This window comes from Liolophura sinensis, chromosome 1 (assembly GCF_032854445.1).
Source record: "Liolophura sinensis isolate JHLJ2023 chromosome 1, CUHK_Ljap_v2, whole genome shotgun sequence".
Taxonomy (NCBI): domain Eukaryota; kingdom Metazoa; phylum Mollusca; class Polyplacophora; order Chitonida; family Chitonidae; genus Liolophura; species Liolophura sinensis.
In genome coordinates, this window is record NC_088295.1 from 25,478,620 (window position 1) to 25,498,384 (window position 19,765).

At 39.0% G+C, this 19,765-nt stretch overlaps 1 protein-coding gene across 14 annotated transcripts in view; it reads left to right on the forward strand.

Moving 5' to 3' along the window:
- The window catches only part of LOC135468718 (calcium/calmodulin-dependent protein kinase type II delta chain-like), an 82,562-nt gene that overhangs the window by 28,009 nt on the left and 34,788 nt on the right, over window positions 1–19,765 (forward strand). For all 14 annotated transcript variants that reach the window (XM_064747126.1, XM_064747167.1, XM_064747222.1 and 11 more), the window contains exons 4-5: window positions 14,190–14,244; window positions 18,594–18,659. In XM_064747126.1, coding sequence (XP_064603196.1) covers window positions 14,190–14,244; window positions 18,594–18,659 — 121 coding nt within the window. The remainder of the gene's footprint in view (window positions 1–14,189; window positions 14,245–18,593; window positions 18,660–19,765) is intronic.

Sequence of the window (19,765 nt, forward strand, 5' to 3'; positions counted from 1 at the left end):
GGTATATCGATGCTGGTGACAGGTTTGGAGTGGGATGTCGGAAATGGGGGATTGATGTACATGTTCTTGTATTGGCTTGTCAAGGCACTGAGGCATTTCCAGGGGTCTGTAATCCTTGCAGTGGAACACAGTTGCCCATTAAGGGATGAATAGGGCTCACATAGATGACACCATTAACAGTTTGGTTTGCCCTATTGATTCACCTCCTGAGCGGAGGCTATCTAGCCTGTTTTCCCCAATGTTAACTGGAACTATTAATTTGAGTCCATTTGAAGACAAAAACACAGCAGTAGGTCGTTACATTCATGCAGCCATTTTTTTTTACATAGCCTCATGTACACTCTTGTAGTTGATGGTTTAGTCACATATCAAAAGGCATATCTGGTTAGATGCAAAGTGAAGAATAGCACATTAAATATTTTAATGTCAGTTACTACATTTTGGTAGAATTTCTGATAAAATGTGATAAAATCTTACGTGGGCATTGATCAGTTGTGTATAGTTTACATGTAGGTTCAACCCCTACCACTCAGCAGTAAGCTTTTCTGGGCAAAGAAGACCCTACAGAAAAGTGCGTGGTGTGTGCATAATTATCATGAAAGTTTGTTAATTGCATATAAATGGCATGCAGTGCAGTAGTTGGTGCTCCTGGACCACTTCCTCAGTTGCCTATGGCACAGTCATGTGTGAATGGTGTAGGTGTGGTAATCTGATCACACAGACTGCAAAGACTTCCTAGTACAAACACCACACCAGAAGGCCCATGGTGGCATGTCACTGGGCAATTGGGCCTCGGCAATTTTGCCTCTTATTGTGAATTATTCACACCACCAGTAAGCAGATCTTGCATTTTGGTATATGGATTTTGGCCCATGGCTTTTTCATGTGCCTTGTCTTGGCCCAAGAGAATTATGGGGGATAATGAAACATGTTAAGTATGTCCGTTCTAGGGTATGTTTGTTTCCAGGGGACTTACATATGGAGAGTTTATACATTCAGTATGTATGGAAGCCAAACTGGGTTATCCTCTGGTGCACCACTCAAGGTGCAGTTGTTATTCAGGCCCATGTCGTCTTTGTTTGATGTGCATACACAGTGAATATTTTTTTTCAGTGTTATAAGCCCATACACGATCTGCATTATTACTCACTCATATAGAGCTTATGTTCATGTATGTTATCAGGACTATTATCCTCGCTCAACACGCACACCTTCAGCATACATTCGTGTGTATGTGTATTTAAGTCCAGACTTTATCAGGGGCCACAAATGTCTCAATACTCATACAGGTACATCAACGCACTCTATTACCAAATACAACGTACATGTATGTCTCCTCGCTTTCAAAGTTCTTTCCCCTATCATCAAACTCATCAAATTATCAAAAATGTGATAATTTTGCATAATTAGTATTCTAGTTTCTCACTCCCAAGTATGTCAACAGCAGATTTTATATTCTTCAATATACATACAGGTAGAATGCCAGACGTCAGAATTGTTAAATAAGGCTGACCTCCATATTTGAGAAATATCAATTTGTTAGCAGATTACTGGTAATGGGGTCCCTTCAGGGTAGGTAAATGGAGTTTTAGTGAACAAAGATCACGCTTGCCTTCATGGCTTGCCAGTGCTTGATGCGAACTAGAGCATCTCCAGACAGCTTTTGTTGACTCCTGTCTAGTCTGTTGGCAAGGATTATTTGATCTGTGTGTATGTATACAATGTTGTATGTAAATCCTATGGATCTGTATTGATTATGATTTAAAACTCTTGCTATGTACTTTATGGACTGCTTCTTCAATATACATGTACATTATTTATATCTTTCATCCATTAGTTTTGGTTTTCCAAACCAAATCATTCTAGGTCAGATTTTGGAAAGCTACATGGATTTTCACTACCTGAAAGTAAGACAGTTAGTTGTACTGTCTTGATAATGGTCAGTTTGGGCGGGATTAGGTCGCTGTTAATGGTGTGAAGACTCTGCAGAGATAAGAGATTGGTGATGATACCAGGTCCTGCTGTCCATGTTTGGCTGGCAGCCTGCTAATGATATTGATTGAGGTGTAACTGCGTGAAATCACCTCGCTCATGACGAGCCACCCATATCAATTAGGAAGGCACTACAAAAGCTAACTCCACTGGCCTTCTCCTCAGGAAATTAAATTATGAATTTTTCATGACAAAAATAGCCTACTTTGAATTCTGGGAGTTTTTCAGAGAATGGTATGAAGAAGAAATGGAAATAGACAGATTATGCAATTGTTTAAATGGTTGTTGGAGTTGCACGCACAGAGTTTAGCTTTTTTTTTTTCAGTTTGGCCATTATCATGATTTAACAGCTGTCTTTGTAGAATACCAAATTACAGTTGATACATTTTGATCAGTTGACATACATGTGCTTAAAATCTCTAGACATGCTGACTTAGGATGTGAACAGTGTCAAATGTGCAAATCAACAGATTTACGTTTTTGAAACAAAACTATTCGAAAAAACAGTTTTGTGATGAGAGTCTGGACTGGCAGTATAGTTCCATGTATCTCTGGCTGACAGACTGATTCCTATCAGACAAGAGTACAAAGCCAACTGATGAGAACAATTATCTGAAAGTGACATTGCTTTTCTGCAAGCTGTGATATTGGCAACATTGAATAGCTTGCAGGTTGAGGTGGGGGTAGGGGGACAGGAGAGGCTAGATCAGGTGTGATAAATCTTCAGTCGATAAATCAATGTTTTCGCATCCTTGTTTCTCATGGCATTGTGGTTTGTAGCCATGTGACTTCAATATTATGGGTGAAAGTATGTAGTTGGTAGCTTGTACGTAGGGAAGACAGCAGGCATTGATCTGCCGGGTCTCTTTCTTGTTTACTATTTACACCAGCACAATGCATGCATGTCTTTAATTTTGACATTTTAGGCACAATTAGCTAAAAGCATTTAGGTTTTGGGGGATGTTCTCTTGTTTTAGGCTTAATCCTTGGTTGCCATGTTTTTTTCATATTGCAAATATTGCAGAGCAATAGTGGAGCTTCCACTTTCATCACAACTCCAGAAACAAGTCTTACTTGAATAAATTAGTTAAAGATATCCTGTATTTAATTACCTACAATTTGTCTCTGGTGGGGCAAATTGATGCATTTGATATTACATCTGTTCATGTTCAGTGGAGTATGGGTAGACAAATTTATGTGCAGCTGACTGGCCCTCTTAGCTATTAAGGCTGTATCCCTTTGGATTTGTTTAGTGTCTATTCAGTATTCTAGTGCATGCTGTGGTGTACAGAAGCTCTGCCTATACAGGCAGTTTACCACAGCCACTGTGTATCTGCATGTGTTCAGTGAATGCCTCTGGAGAGGGGGGGATCATTATGGGACATGTAATGTGATAATACATTTCTGGCAGATTTATGGCTGGTCTGCACGAAAAGCAATCCCACAAGACAGCCTCTTTCTGAGTCCACCTCCCATTGACACTGGTTAGCTGCTACTGTACATATAACATTCGGCAGGCTTCGCACTGGAACGTCTTGGGCAGGGAGGGATTCAGGATAAGTGTGACTTGTCCACTAAGGGTGTGTTGGTGAGGAGGGGGAGGGGGTGAAATGAGCAACTCTGTGTGAAGATTGACCCTGAGGCTAATGTCTGAAAAGGTTACTTCAACACTACTAGTAGGCCAGTGAAAACAAACAACATGAAGGATCTGCTACAAGCTAGGAACAATATACATATATATAAACTGGCCATCAACACCAATGTGAATGTGTTATGCTAGCCATGAATGTTTGATGAGACATGAAAGAGGGGTGCATAGTGCACCCAGTCTGTTTTCTAACACCTCATTTAACAGCTACTTTTGCAAATACAGCTTGCTGTGTCCAGACATTGAAATGGCTAAATTTAGATGGTTAAACTGAAAGCTACCTTGTACAAGGAGTATTTCATCAGATGTCAGTGCGTGTCATGTTGTTGTAGGATTCTTGGGTCCATCGATCTAACATATCAGGTGCATTTAGACACAAGGAAAAATGTTGGAATGAATGCCCATTTTAGACATGATCCCCAAAATCAAGAACATAAAGAGCACCATCCCCCAAAATAAGAAAAACACCAACACATGACGCATCAAACTTTGTGTATAAATGCATGCATCTAAATACATTTGATGTACATTAATTATGTTCTTCAAGTATATGCTGTATTTATTCAGCCTTAGCTAAGAATTTTATGTGAATCCAATGCAAAATGTTCTGGTCAGAATGTCCTTTTGAAGGAGGCAGCTTTATTTCTTTGTAGGATGTCTGTAGAATTTCCAAAAAAACCTACATGTGTATGTTTTGTTCCATTGAGAAGAGTTTTATAACTATTAGAGATGTGCATTGATATACAACTTCACTTACTGCACTCCTCAGTCCAACAGCATGGACATAATTTGACATTTAAGTGAAATTAAGCTGATCAGATGATTTGCATTTAGATAAGATAGTCGCCTGGCATTTGACCCCAGCTGGAGGGTAGTGGGGCTGTCATGCTGTAGGCCGTAAAGGTCATAGGTGAAGCACAGGGACCACCAGCTACATGGGGATTAATTCCTCATTTATTCTTCCCAAACTCACTGTAGTGATTTTGTTATCACAGTGGATTTCAATTTGTCCCGGTTGGTATAAATGCAATTCATACATGATCATGCTTGCTGTGATCAGTGCTGTGCATGTGGATGTGCCGTGGCTAATTATAACTTTCATGTTAAGTCTCTTTGTTTGGTTAGGATGATTTTGTTCATGTACCTGCTAAAATATACACCATACAGGTAGACTCTTCTGGGCATTGTAATTGATTCTACTGACCCACACAACTTCCCATAACTACACCCAGACGCTCAGTGCCACATGGTTTGTCATATGTTCCCAATGTTCTGGAACGACAGACCTAATTTCCCAAAGGTAAATTCTCTGAAGTGCCTGAATATGCAGCTTTTAGCAAAGCCATCCCAAGAAAAAAGGGCTTATTTATCATTGTCCTGGCTTGAAGATGCTCAGGGAATGTCAAATGGATGGTGAGATCTTTTGAAAGGAGGACATTTCTCCCCTAGAAGCTTCTAATTGGGTTGACTCGTTACTGTTGCCAACTTCTACGGACAGCTCCCAATGGCTGTCAACCTTTTTATGTATACGCCCACTGAGCTCAACAACATGAACATCTATACATAGGTGAGCTGTAACACAGCATCTTCAGTATTAGATTAATACCCACCACCTGTGCTGGATTACTGTACCAATTATTTTTGTCATGGAATTTTTAGCAGCAGTACTGCAAAATGGTGATTACTACAGTACTTGTATTTATTCATTAAGTACTTGCATGTATCAATATGTAAAATGTCATTTTCAATCTTTCCTCATGGGATTTTCAATCACAGTTTTTCTCAAAATCTGGGACAGAATTTTCACCATTTATTAATTAATATTATAAGCCACAAGTAGTCTGACTACTGTAAGGTGTAAGCTGGAGCCAAACATTTCACAGTGGTCTATTCTGGTAGCGGTTGTACTTGTTTATGGGTTGGCCTTATAACCTTCACCCAGACTAGGGCAGCCTGCCCATGCATACCCCTCCCCCCACTCCACTACTCCCTACTCTTGCCGAGTTTGTGTGCATGGATACCTCAGGTGGTGTCCTCTTACACTCTTCACTCTACTGGCACAATTCTAACCTTTCCTCCCAAGGTATTTTCCAACCTAGCTACCATCCATTGGGCTTTCAACAAAACTGTGGAAGTTGGCTCCCTTTTACTCTACCCTGCTGGTCTTACATGTACATACTGACATATTACTGTGAAGGCAAGGTCACACTCTGCACCATAACCTCACTACAGTACGCTAATTTCTCAACTTTTTCACATATCAACTTTCAGAGCAATTATTTTAATTTGATTGAGGAGACAAGGCTACATTGATTGGGTTGGCCAGTTTCATGGCTTCACAAAAAGTATAATTTTATCTGTCAACACAGAATAATGCCTTCACAATATGCTTGAATAAACACCTTGCAAACATACAAAAAGGCTGAAGAATTACAGTCTACCAGATTTCTTTCATGCAGGTCCATTATAAGTTATTGTGCAGGTGCATTGGTAGTACAGATATAGACAGACAGGTAGATATGTGAATGGAAACCCTGTGTAACCTGGTGCATGTACACTATCCATGTATACAGAGAAATACTGTGCAGTTGTGAGGAATGTCTGAGTAATGTAAAGGTGTATGCATTAGTACCTGCAGTGCACAGCTTTTTTCCATCTCACAAAAGATCAAACATCACACGCAGCTTTGATAGGAGGGTGTATAATAGGTCATAACAGTTGGCACAGGTCTGCATACACAGTGTAGCTCAGAAATCATGGAGCATGCATTAAGGTTACATATATTTGTAATTGTATAAATCTGTCTGACTGTGACTACCTACTATAAACACGTACATGTACATGCTTCTCTTCTTAAATCAATGAATGCTCAAGAACATAACCAGGTACATGTACAGAATGAACACGTACAAGTGAATAATGGAACTTGGTTAAAACTGGTTTTACAAAACAAATAACTGAAAATCTGAATAGAAAAATTAAGTGTTGCGAAAAATGTTTGTAGGCTCCTGATATGACACTTCTACCTTTGAAATATGTCTATATTATACATGTATCAGTGCATGCTGTTAGTGTTTTACACATGGACATGCATTCACCTACAGTCAATAAATGATTTTAACATTGTCATTTGGCAACTGTTTAACTTGGTAAATTTAGAATGTATGTTGTAGTAGTTGAGTTAACTTCAGGAAAAGCAAGTAGCAATATTGTGTCTGTGTGTGCTGAAAATAGTTATCATTATTTTGATATATATAATGGTAACCAAGTTCTAGAGCATGTACATGTACCTGCCAAAATAAGCTCACAATGAACTGTGCTCTTCAACTGGAATGAATATAGTACACCTGGGTAAAATGCCAGCTAGGTTGTGGAGGATATGTGTTGTGTGTACATACTGTCCTATGGCTTTATTGAGCATAGTATGGCCTAGTGATTTGCTGCATTGACTAGTTGCAGGGAAGCTGGTGATGGAGTGGGATAATCGAGATGGGGATGCTATTGTTTGCAAGTGAACCTGTAATCTCACTTAGTGTATATATCCATGATTGATGGTATAGACTGGTCTGCAGGCTGGTTTCCTAGCCTATATAACCAGCTTGTGCTACGACTAATGAGTCAGTCAGCTCTACCCTGTAGACTTAAGTCTCAGCCACTTTATATTACACTATAGGCTAATCTAACCCAACCCTCTTGACATCGATTGTGTTGATCTGTCTTACTGAACATTGCCATTGACAGCAGTCTTAAAAGACTGCGATTTATAGGTATGGTGTTGGGTGGAGACTAGCACCTTGCCCGTGTGCACATTGGCTTGATCTATGATCTAAAACATGGGCTCATTCCCAGCTAAACTAGAATTGATTTGGAAGCTCCCAGGGGCTCTGGCATTCAGCTTGTGGCCACCTAATTCATGCAGTTTTGCCTTTTCTGAATTATTCCGGGCTGCCCATCACCTACTGGTTTGTGTTTACTCGGTCATGCAGTCTAAATAATCGCTTATGGAATATGCACACATATGCACCCGGGTAAACCATTACCTTTGGCAATTCCCACATTGTACTCACTAGCTTGTGGCTGTACAACCCAGCTCAAAACAATTAAGTGTGGTTAAGGCTGGTAACCACAGATGACTTTATCATTCTGATCAGTGCCTCGTATCAATACCACCTTGGTGGGGTAGAACTTTGCTAACAGTAAACTACCAAAAATTTCACCTAAAAAATGAATATTTTAGTGGTAAATAGATGTTGTAAAATTGCCTGTGTTCCAAGTGTCTTTGTTGCACAATACTGGAAAGAATTCATGGTTGCACTGTATATTATCAGAAACATTTGATTCAGGCATGTGATTGGTGTTATATTCTAGTATAGAGAGGCTTAACTAAAACCAGCTATCCTAGGAGTAACATTACATGTTCTCCACAAACTTTGTAAGTATACTATACTTGTGTCATTTTACATTTACTAAATGCCTTACCCCAGCCTTCACTATGTTAAGAAAATATAATTCAGATTGAAGCTGAAGGCTGGATTTGTTTAGTCTACACTCTGGACATGCAAACATTTAAACAAATTCCATTTTTGTGTATCATGTTTTTGGAAGATATCTTGAAAGTCAGCTGGAAATTCCAGACTATTTTTTTCATCAGTTTTCATCATAGGTGAAGATAATTTTCATGGCTGTTAATGTAAAAGTAATATGTGATGTTCACTAGAAAACATAAAGACAAAGTTGTTGTGGAACTGTTAAGGAGACAGGGCAGTTGATGCTGCTTCAAGTAAAATATATAGCAGCTGACAATCAGTAGTTGTGGAATTGTTGGAGGCAAAGCAGTTGAGATACAGTCATGCTTAACTGAGGCTGTCTTGAGGGGAAGATATAGCAGCTGACAGTCAGTAGTTGTGGGACTGTTGCAGACAAAGCAGTTGAGATACAGTCATGCTTAACTGAGGCTGTCTTGAGGGAAAGATATAGCAGCTGACCATCAGTAGTTGTGGGACTGTTGCAAACAAAGCAGTTGAGATAGTCACGCTTAGGAGAGGCTGTCCTGAGGGAAAGATACAGCAGCTGACAATCAGTGGTTGCAAAATTGTTAGTCAAGGCAGTTGAGATGCAGCATCACTGTAAATCAGAGGTTTTGAGGCAAAGCTGTAGCAGTTAATTGTCAGCTGAATTGAAGGAAATGAGTTAAAACAGCTGATAAGCAGTAGTTTTACTGTCCATACAGGGTTTTAGCAGCTGATAAGCAGTAGTTCCACTATCCATACAGCTTTTTAGCAGCTGATAAGCAGTAGTTCTACTGTCCATACAGCATTTTAGCAGCTGATAAGCAGTAGTACTACTGTCCATACAGGATTTTAGCAGCTAATAAGCAGTAGTTCCACTATCCATACAGTGTTTTAGCAGCTGATAAGCAGTAGTTCTACTGTCCATACAGGATTTTAGCAGCTGATAAGCAGTAGTTCTACTGTCCATACAGGGTTTTAGCAGCTGATAAGCAGTAGTTCTACTGTCCATACAGGGCTTTAGCAGCTAATAAGCAGTAGTTCTACTGTCCATACAGCATTTTAGCAGCTGATAAGGAGTGGCTCTGCTGTCCATACAGCGTTTTAGCAGCTGATAAGCGGTAGTTCTACTGTCCATACAGCGTTTTAGCAGCTGATAAGCAGTAGTTCCACTATCCATACAGGGTTTTAGCAGCTGATAAGCAGTAGTTCTACTGTCCATACAGGGCTTTAGCAGCTAATAAGCAGTAGTTCTACTGTCCATACAGGGTTTTAGCAGCTGATAAGTAGTAGTTCTGCTGTCCATACAGCATTTTAGCAGCTGATAAGCAGTAGTTCTACTATCCGTACAGTGTTTTAGCAGCTGATAAGCAGTAGTTCCACTATCCATACAGTGTTTTAGTAGCTGATAAGCAGTAGTTCTACTGTCCATACAGGATTTTAGCAGCTGATAAGCAGTAGTTCCACTATCCATACAGTGTTTTAGTAGCTGATAAGCAGTAGTTCTACTGTCCATACAGGATTTTAGCAGCTGATAAGCAGTAGTTCCACTGTCCATACAGTGTTTTAGTAGCTGATAAGCAGTAGTTTCACTATCCATACAGGGTTTTAGCAGCTGATAAGGAGTAGACTCAACTGCTTGAACAGCTGAAGTGTGCTGTTGGACAGTTGAAATCCAGCTATGGATGAAAATCAGCTCTAATGTGTCATTTGATTAACAGCTGAAATGGAGCTGTGTAGAAGCAATGCTGCTCTGGGTAGTGTCCACAGCTGTTTGGTAATGGTAGTCTTGGACTGGAAACCTAAAGCTTCATTGTGACAGTATTTCAACATTCACTTCATCATCACTCCTGATAACGGTATAATCAGGAGCGATGATAGCTTCATTCCTAATATTTTTTACTTTGGAATCTATTGTAAGGTAGTATCAAATTTGCAGCCTGTCACATGTGAATGCAGGGAGGCAAATCATTAGCCGGTCCCATAAAGTATGTTTACCTTAGGAGTTATTTTGAAGATATTCAGTTTAAAGTTGATAGTGATGACTAAACTAATGATGATGTGCTGTGCCATACATCCGTTAATGGGTTTGACCTGAGTGGCCATCATTAGACTGGCTGCTGGACACTACAGGATCACGTTGCCAGGTGTCTACAGTTTCACTCAGAAGGCTTCTTGAAGCACTTATCAGTGAAATTATGTCATTTGTTGTCTGGCATGGATATTGTGGCTGAAGTGATCTCCAGTGTTATCCCAATGAAACGGCTGGCCTTCTCTACAAATCAGGGGACCAGAGAGGCTCACCTTGGGAGATTTATGGCCCTGTAGCATTTAGCCGATAAGCAAAGGCTTTCTGGATACTGGGCTCCTGTGTGGGTATTGTCTTGCCAGGAAGGAAGGCCCTGACAGGTTTAAGCTGGCTGGGATCTCGTGGGGAGATCTTTCATCATTTTGGTTAAGGAGTCGGTATCAGGAAGTTGGATATGGAGCAGTAACCTCATCCTTGGGTAATTGTTTCTGATAATCACTGTGCTGGACATGGTGGGCACCTCTGGTTGATAGTACATTTAGTCACATACTTCAGGGCAGTCAGAATACATATATAGACACTGCATGTGTAAAGATGTAGTGACATGCATACCATCTGTTCCTTAGCAGTGGTGATTGACTTACCTGGACTGTCAACATACATGAACACTGCATCATTATTTCCTAATGACATACTCTCAATGTCTGAGGGTTTCATTTAGCAGTTGCTTGGGTAGTGCTGTTCGTGTTTGTGGCCTGTGTAATCCAAAAATTGTGAAGTGGAATGGTTACATTTCCCAGGAAATAAAAGGAAAGAAGTGTTCGTAATAATAAGATAATTTTAATAAAGGAAAAAAAAAAACATGTTTAACACTGTAATTCTGATAATCATAATCACTACAAAGAAGAGATACAAGGTCAGCCATTTTTTGACCTATATCTTACTCCACAAGTCTACCCCAAATATTTACATGACAAACCATCTGACTTTATACAACAACTGTGGCATGGTACAGTCTGTAAAGAGAGCCATGGACCTTATAACCTTGGAAGCTTCAGATATATTTTGCTTAGCCAAGTAATGCTATGGCACTTCATTCTCATGACTAAAAGAGGTGCAGCCTGTGGCGTGGTGTCACATGAAGTGTCCACGAGTTTCCTTCTTACCAGTGGTAATCCAGAAGAACATGCTGTAGGGTGATGAAGACGTTCCCTAGAGAAATTGGTAACATTAGAGTAATGCCAGTCTGAAGAGCCCAGATTGTTTGATTGTTTGATTAGGGCCCATTCTTCTGTCTGATCAGTGGGTCAGTCTGGATACGGCATGCAACAGTCAACATGACAACATATGCGCATCAAGCCAAGCTGGAACGGTAATTGATGTTAAGGGTGCACACAGGTTTTGTGTAGGCCATGGGATGCACCAATTCCCAGAGCTCCGATTCCAAGCAGTCCAAGGATGACATAAAAACACCCGATTGACTGATGTTCTAGGAATGTGGACTGCCGGGCCTTCTGAGAACAGCCTGATTATCCTCTCTTAATGGAACACATGGTGAAATTACCTCAGGAAATGAAACTGTTCCGTTAGCTATGATTTATACAACAGTCTAATACTCCACCATGGCCAATTAGTGCAGTGTGATTGATTGGCGAATGATGGCGGATAAGAGAGTAGCCACTGATAAATAGTCTCCACCATGAACATTGTTGCAGACTTGCCAGATAGCTCATCTTCAGATGCCCAGGCCAACTTGGCGCCAAACTAAAAAATGTATGATTGATACAAAATGGGGATAATATTCATTATGGTTGTCATAGAATCTTTCATCTAGCAATATCCCATGGAATTTCAAAGAGACATTCGATAAAAACAGACCTTTAGCTGATAGCTGAAATGGAATTTTGGCTGAAAAAAAAACATGGCAAATTTAGCTTTATTCAGGTATGGCATCAATGTTCATTTCATGCCTTAGCCGCTATCATTTGTTGCCACCGGAAAACATGGAATTGAAAATGAATATGAGCTGATTGCTTAATTTGCTTTCAAGTCTGCCTTTAGAAGCTTTGGTGTGGTTAATTAAATTCCACCATTTTGTGATAAGGATTCTTTTCCGAGGATAAATTCTTTCCCCATCATGGGAAAGGGACAGGCATATTGGACTAGTGATGTGATGCAATAATTTTCTTGGTGCTGTTGACAGATTCGTGGATGTCTCGAAAACTAATCAGACATCTTGGATTGTCTGCCATTACACTCATTCATTTAAAAGCTCAGTTTTAGAAGAAGGATTACAGATATACATCTAGCTAATCAAGCTTTGAAACCATTCAGTTGTTGGAAAGGTGATAGAAAAAGGCTAATTGTAATGTTGTTAAGTGGGAGAAAATGCTGTATGCTGATCCCAACTTGAGCCCACTTAAATCATTTGGGCATTTGAGGGGCTTTAAGATTCATTGAGGTTACATTGAGCAGATTCACTTCAAGCATTTTGTGTTGGTTTTAGAAAAAATTTCATTTTGCCAAAATTAAAGTTAAAGTGTCATTGAGTGAGTTGTGTTTGGATTGCATGTGATTTGGATTGCAGTCTGGCCCTGTGTAGAGATTATTAGCAGATCTGAGATCCCAGTGGCTGTTCTGACAGGCAACTCTTCAGACGTAGCCAGATGGTTCTGACATAGAAATCAATAAGAAAAGAAAAAGGTTCTCCTTGTTATGAAGTAACAGTGAAAACTGTGTGCACCAAGGTGGGCCTGGCATGTACATGGACCATTCAACCTAAATGTCCTCAGAATCTGCCCTAGAAGAGAAAGGCTGGCTTTAAACTTACTCCACATACATGTACATGTACCTGTCTCTTCTCTCCAACACCAGTTAACATTTTATCAGCAATTCCAGACCACTTAGCATTATTGATGTTATAGGCATCACAACTCACCAGGAGACTGGAGAACATTTGTTTAGGTGTATAGTCAGACAGTGTTAAGGGGCAACAGTATTGACCAGCAGCAAGAGACACCCTGTGGTTTTTGTTGCTCCCCCCACCCCTTGGGCCTTTGGTATATCGACCAATTTTGTACCATACAGTCCGGAAATGATTCCAGCTTTTACCCGTGGATAATTGTCTCTTTGTCCTTGTATTGATGTGTGTATTGATATGCTGGTCTTGTACTCTGAGGACATATCTTCCTAAACCTGTTCTGTTCTATACATGTGTGTAGGGCCTGTCTGAGATTTTAATTGATGGTCAGCAATTATCTCTCCTGGATTAGAGAATCTTGATTTGCCATAGGGACTCCGATTACGATATGGTACTGAAATCCTGGCTTTGATAAACACAGTTTGGGTTAAAGCAGTAGCAGTTAACACGTTTACTTGTATTTTATTTTCTATGGTTTCTGAGTATTTCCTGCATGTAGTTGTTGACATGTAATATATTATTGCTGATACTTATGCATATATGCAGGAAGTTTAATAACTGGGGTATTTGTAAGTGCCTCGGGGCTCAATCCAGTTTCCTCCCACCATAAGTGAAATATTCTTCAGTACAGCTAAAACACCAATCAAATAAGTAAAGGAAGTTAAATTAATCAACCAGCACATATTCTCTAAGCTTAATGCCCAGAAACACCAAAGCTTTAATAATAACAATAATGATAATACATGCACCTGAGCACAAAGTAATGGAAAAATAACCATATTTGTGAGTATGCATGTCCATAACGACATGAATGAGTTTATTACTTTGGAAGTTGTCATGTTGATATGCAATTCATGCATCTTTACCCAGAATCACATGTATGACAGTGCTGAAAGTGTAGCAAAGTAGTATACAGTGTACATGAAAATCACCATCATTTAATAGTGGATTTCAGTGTAGAGTGATGTGGCAGTGTATAGCCTTATCAGACACAGTTTCTCATTTACCCATTGCTTTGTGGCCTGTTATATATGTATTGTTTTGTGGCATACATTACTGTATTTTAATATGCACTTATGTTTTGTCTTGCAGTCCGTCTACATGACAGTATACAGGATGAAGGTTTTCACTACTTAGTCTTTGATCTGTAAGTACATGTGCATTATTCCTGAATTGCTTTAAACATGCTATATATGTTTGTTAACTGTCTATCTTCGGCGGTTTTCAGCTTCTCTTGAATCCTATCGTCAAATCTACGTGATATAAAGCAGTAACATTTCTACCTGGAAAATGTATTAAAGCTGCTTTTTATCAACATGTTCTTAATTTATCAGCCTGGTAGAAGAATTGGCTAAGTTTTTTCTGAAAGTTCCATACATGTATATGATGACAGCTCTGAGGTTTCTGTAAGCCTGTAAGTATTCATCATTTAGATGCACTATTACAGTGTATATTTAAAAAGTTTCGGTTTGATCTCAATAAATTTTCCACAACTCTTTGGATGTGGTGTTAACAGTTATGAAAATTTGGTGAGGATATGTATTCATCCTTGCTGTATCTGTTAGATGAGAATAGTAGCTTGCAAGGAACCCTACTTTTGTAGATATACATGTAAAACAGGTGTTCTTTTGCATCAATTAAGAACGGTCACTTCTGAGGAGTAAATTTCCTTATCTGATATGCCAGGCTGTTTTATTGATCAGCTAGATTGCTGGCATGTCATTGTGGGTTGGAATAATGTTAATTGTATGTGCGTGTACTGAGTATGTCATAACCAGTATCCCAGAACTCATCATTGCTCATCAGAAGAGGAAAACACCTGTTGTAGGATAATGTTGATGTGAACATCTCTGCTAAATGATAAAAACAAGCACACTTGATGCCTGCAGATGGTGGGATTCATAAACTTGTGTTCAGTAGGCTACATTGGTAACTGTACTTGCACATCATGACTGACTCTTCATAATTAGTGTAGTCAGTAACCACTCACCCATCAACATTTTCATTTACTGTACATTTTCTGCTACAGGCAGTGGATTCAGTATAATTACCTGACCTAATTATTGACCATTTGACGATAAGAACAATTAATCTGATGTTAGTTTACATGTACAGTATTTTTAAAAGAACATCTGAGAGTGTTCCACATCCACATGTGCATATATGTGGACCTTCGTGTGTTTTGCAAGTGTAACTTGTCTGTACATAGTACAGGCATAGCTTATGTCATATCTCAAGTGTTAACATCGCTGTCCAGTAACAGTTTAAGCAGTATTCAGGTAAATGTTAATGGTGCATGTATTCTGCATGTATTCAGTACAGGTTTTGCATATCTGTGAAGCATAATTACATGAAGGGGAGGGATGGGTGGGGGGGCTGGGTGGGGGTGTGTTGGGTGGGGGTGTGTTGGGTGGTGGTCCTGTGTTGATGCCCTGTTTGCATAATAATTAGTTTACATTACAAATTCACCACTTCCTCTTGTGTATTAGAACTAGTGTTAAGGTAAATGTTAAGGGTGGTATTGGAAAAGAACTGTGTATATTGAGCTCTGGTTTTGCATACAATACAATGACACAAGGGCGATGTTGCATCGCTGATACCCTGCCTCTGTAAATTACCTTACGTCTCTTGCGTGTGGTGTGTTGATTTATTTCAGGTTCAGTTAATATACATGTAGCATGCTCCTGTAACTATCTTAAGTGGAGTTTCTGGAAATTTTCTGGTCATTACACCTAATACTTCTAAATTGCTAAAAACTGGTGGCACATACATATAGTGCGTGTGAGAAATCAGTCAGTGGGATTTTCAACTGAATGTGTTATCCTAACCTAATGTCGAGCTATATGTACCCTAGAGAATGTTGCCCTTGAAGTATGGGATTACCTCAGGTGGCAATAGGACACAGGTAGACTAGCTGGGCCTAGAAGCTATAGTCAGACTTTACCACGGGTAAACATGTTCCTGATGGAGGTCTCGTTGTCATATGACTGAAAAATTGTTGAGTATGACCTTAAACCCCAGCACTCGCTCACTCCTGACGGAGGCCTCGCAACCCTTCTGTCCAGCCCAAGGTAAAACAGTCCATTAGTGATTGTTTAATTACATCTTCTATTTAACTGAGTTTACCCAGCTGAACTGGCTGTTGGACAAAAACTCCTGTTTGTACAGAGGTCTGAACAACTAGAGTGCTGCATAGGGATGGGTGTCAGCATTCTGTCACAGGTGTCAGGGGAGTTAATACATGTGTATATTTTTTCTTGAGCACAATGTTGGACTTCATTCATTCGATACATTACAGTTCTTTAACACAACTAGATTATAACTACTATTGATTATTGAGCAGCCCATCTAACCAACATGTATACATGTATTTTAAAAAAGCCAAAGTATGACTAGTTTAAATTTATTTATTATAATGAACCTTAATTTTTTTTTGTTTGTAACATGCATTCAAATGTAATTGCCTACATATAAGTAATTGTCAATCCACTAATCAATATTTTAATTTTTTTGTTATTTGTTACTTTCTGTTTACTTAACTCAAACGTGTTCAGTCCAAGTTGGGATTAGCTATAGCAACCCTGCCAAACAAACCAGTACAGTGTACAGTTACTAAACAAAGGTATACATGTAACTTTCAAGTCCATCTTTAATGTCAGCAGCAAGTCAAGAATCCCTGGTTATACAGATTTTAACTTTTGTGTAGAAGGAAATTCTTGAGAAGGAGTTACACAGCAGTCCAAAAAATAAAACCCTGGTGCACAGAATGATCATCCTTTAACATGTTCAGCATGGTACTTCTGACTTCTGTGATTGGAGCTGTACCATTACACTGTGGCTGAGAAATGATGCGAGTCTGATGATCCTGTGGTACATCACCATAGAGGAGGTAACCCTGGAATTAAACGACTCTTTGATATGAAATGTGTCATGTTTTGCAGTGCAAAATATGACAATTCCTTTAAAATAAAAAACAGACCAAAATAAAAGGAATACACTATCATTTTACTTCCATATAATCTTCACAATACTGAAACCACAGAGTTCATTAATTCATCTGTAATCATATGTGACAACCCCTAACAAGGATATCTCATGTTGAAATGCTGCTGACATTTTCTGTATGTAACCAAATCTTCCTTAAAGGCCAGAGTTCACTGGAAGCAAACAGCATTCTTCAAGTTAGATTGGATTCTTTTTTCTGCTTTACATGTTCTGAACTCCTGGAAGTAATTGTGATTTGTGATTGAGTTACAGGCATTGCATCATGAAAATATGCAAATGCATCATAAGGATGGATTAAATCCTGGCCTCTCAAGATCCTCAGTAATCAAATTTTTAAACTTTGCTGAATTATGATGGCGTTGCTATGCGCCAGTTTATAGGTATCTTTTCAGTCACATTTTTCCTTCTAAACCTTAAATTTATTTTCTGTATTTGACTTAATATTTCAGCCCTTTATTTGATCGAGTGTAAAAATATCAAGTTAAATTGAGTTTTCAGAGTTACATGTAGTCAGCTCGTGTATTATATCAAACTTACGAGAAGAAGACATGGTTTCTTAGAGTTGTGTGTTTTATGATTATATACTATTACATTGTGACATGATCTATTTTAACCCATTGAAAAGAAAAATCCTGAAATCTCACTTCATGTACATGCAAACGATTTCACATGAAGCAGTTGCAGAACTCTAATTCTGGTTTAAATTAACTGTAGTGAGAAGCAAGCTGAAACAAGTGGTATCATGCTTTAAAACTGTTCCGACAAGAGTCTTCTCATTTGTATATACATGTTCAAATGTAGGAACATGAAGAAGGATAAAGGCCTGGTGAGGTGAATAAGGCTGCTAATATATCGACATGTTAAGTATTCGTTTACTCCTGCAGCCAGGCTTATTATGACCTCAAGTTAATAGTGTTTCCAGTTGATTAAATTTATTGTAAACTTATGGGAAGTTCTGTGCTAAACATTTATGGCTATCTACACTATGTGTAAAGCGTGTTCTCATTACCTCTGCAAGACTTCACACAGCCACATATGCTTGTTTATCAGACACAGTAAGTACTTGTTGCCAAACGGTGAGAATTGTAGAATAAACTTGGGCGATAAGATTTATTGGTTGACAGGTGGATTTAATGCCCACCCTGAGGCACAGGTGTAAATTAATAAAACTGGTAAGGCACATGTATTGCTAAGGAGCAAGAAAGCTCTTTTGGTCACACTGTTTGTTAAGGTAATTGATTGTGGACTGCAAACAAAATATCTTCTTCCTGCTTGAAAAGCTTCATCAAAGAGTCACTTGTGTATAAGCTGGAACTCTCGAATTGAATATACATAGAAAATGAAGTACTCAAGCCTGGTTTTGGCATATTGATTTTCATGCGGCTGTAATTTCTTTGCTTTTTAATCGTTGTGCTTTGGGCTTGTTATGCACAATTGCACCTGAGTTACTATGACAGAGTGGAATGATTTTTTTTACCTTTCTGTTTCCAGGGTTACTGGTGGGGAACTCTTTGAAGATATTGTTGCTAGGGAATTTTATAGTGAAGCCGATGCTAGGTGAGTATAATTTGTGCAAATATACTGGTACATTCCAGTACATGGTGATAGGTACTGATTGCCTGATTGGTGGACCACATTCTGTTGACTTTGATTGGAGGAGAGTAGGCATGTCTTTGATCCCTGATTACACACAAGACATCCTCACTAAATTACTCTCGTTTAAATTGAGCTGTCCTAATCTCTCCCTGAAGGGGTCAATGACTAATCCACTCCCCAAACCAGGCTCCGTGTTCGAACTCCAAACAGGCTTCATTTGCAAGATCAAGACGATTTTATCTTCATTCTTGACAGAACACTCTGACACTAAAGACGAGATGGAAATGAAATGTGAGCAACGTAGTTAGCCATTGCTGACAGTTTGCTTCAGCGGCTTCATTTTCCTATGGTCTATATTGTTCTCGTGAATATTTTGGGTTACCAGTAATACACCTGGAAAGCATGAAGTTGATCAGGTGAAAGGGGGTGGAGAAAAGGACTCACAAGCATACATGTATTCTAGGCCAACATCAGCCAACTTTCCTTTGTAGTTACACAGGACTAAACAAGTAAAAGTACATGTAAATTGTCCTAATTTTACAACTAGTCAGAACATTCTAGATTTAAGTAATTATTTCAGCTCTTCTGCAATAGGAATGAATTTGAATGGAGTTAATACATTTGTTTGCGTCGCATCAACCTGTATGAGGATTTATTTCAATAACTCACTCATTATAGACAGGTACTCTACTTTTCATTCGTTGTGCTTTGATAGCAAGGGTTGCAATGTTGTTTTTTCTATAGTAACATGCCTGATGCGACAAATAAATTTTCTTTTACCTATCTAAACATTTCATGATCCATACAAACTTATTAACAACTGCCATCTTTCGGTCAAAACATGATAAAATGGTTGCTGATGTAGGCTAAAACCAAATGTATATTCGAAGACGAGAATTTATTATTTTGTGCTTTAATTATTGGCAGTATATAGTATAAATCTGAAGTGTTTCTGTGCATATGTTGCTCATGTAGCAGTTCTCGTGATATTTTTTTACTCCAGTGAACAATTCTACAGGGCATAGAAAAGGAGTAGCGCTAAATTTTGATCAAGCAGCTTGAAAGCC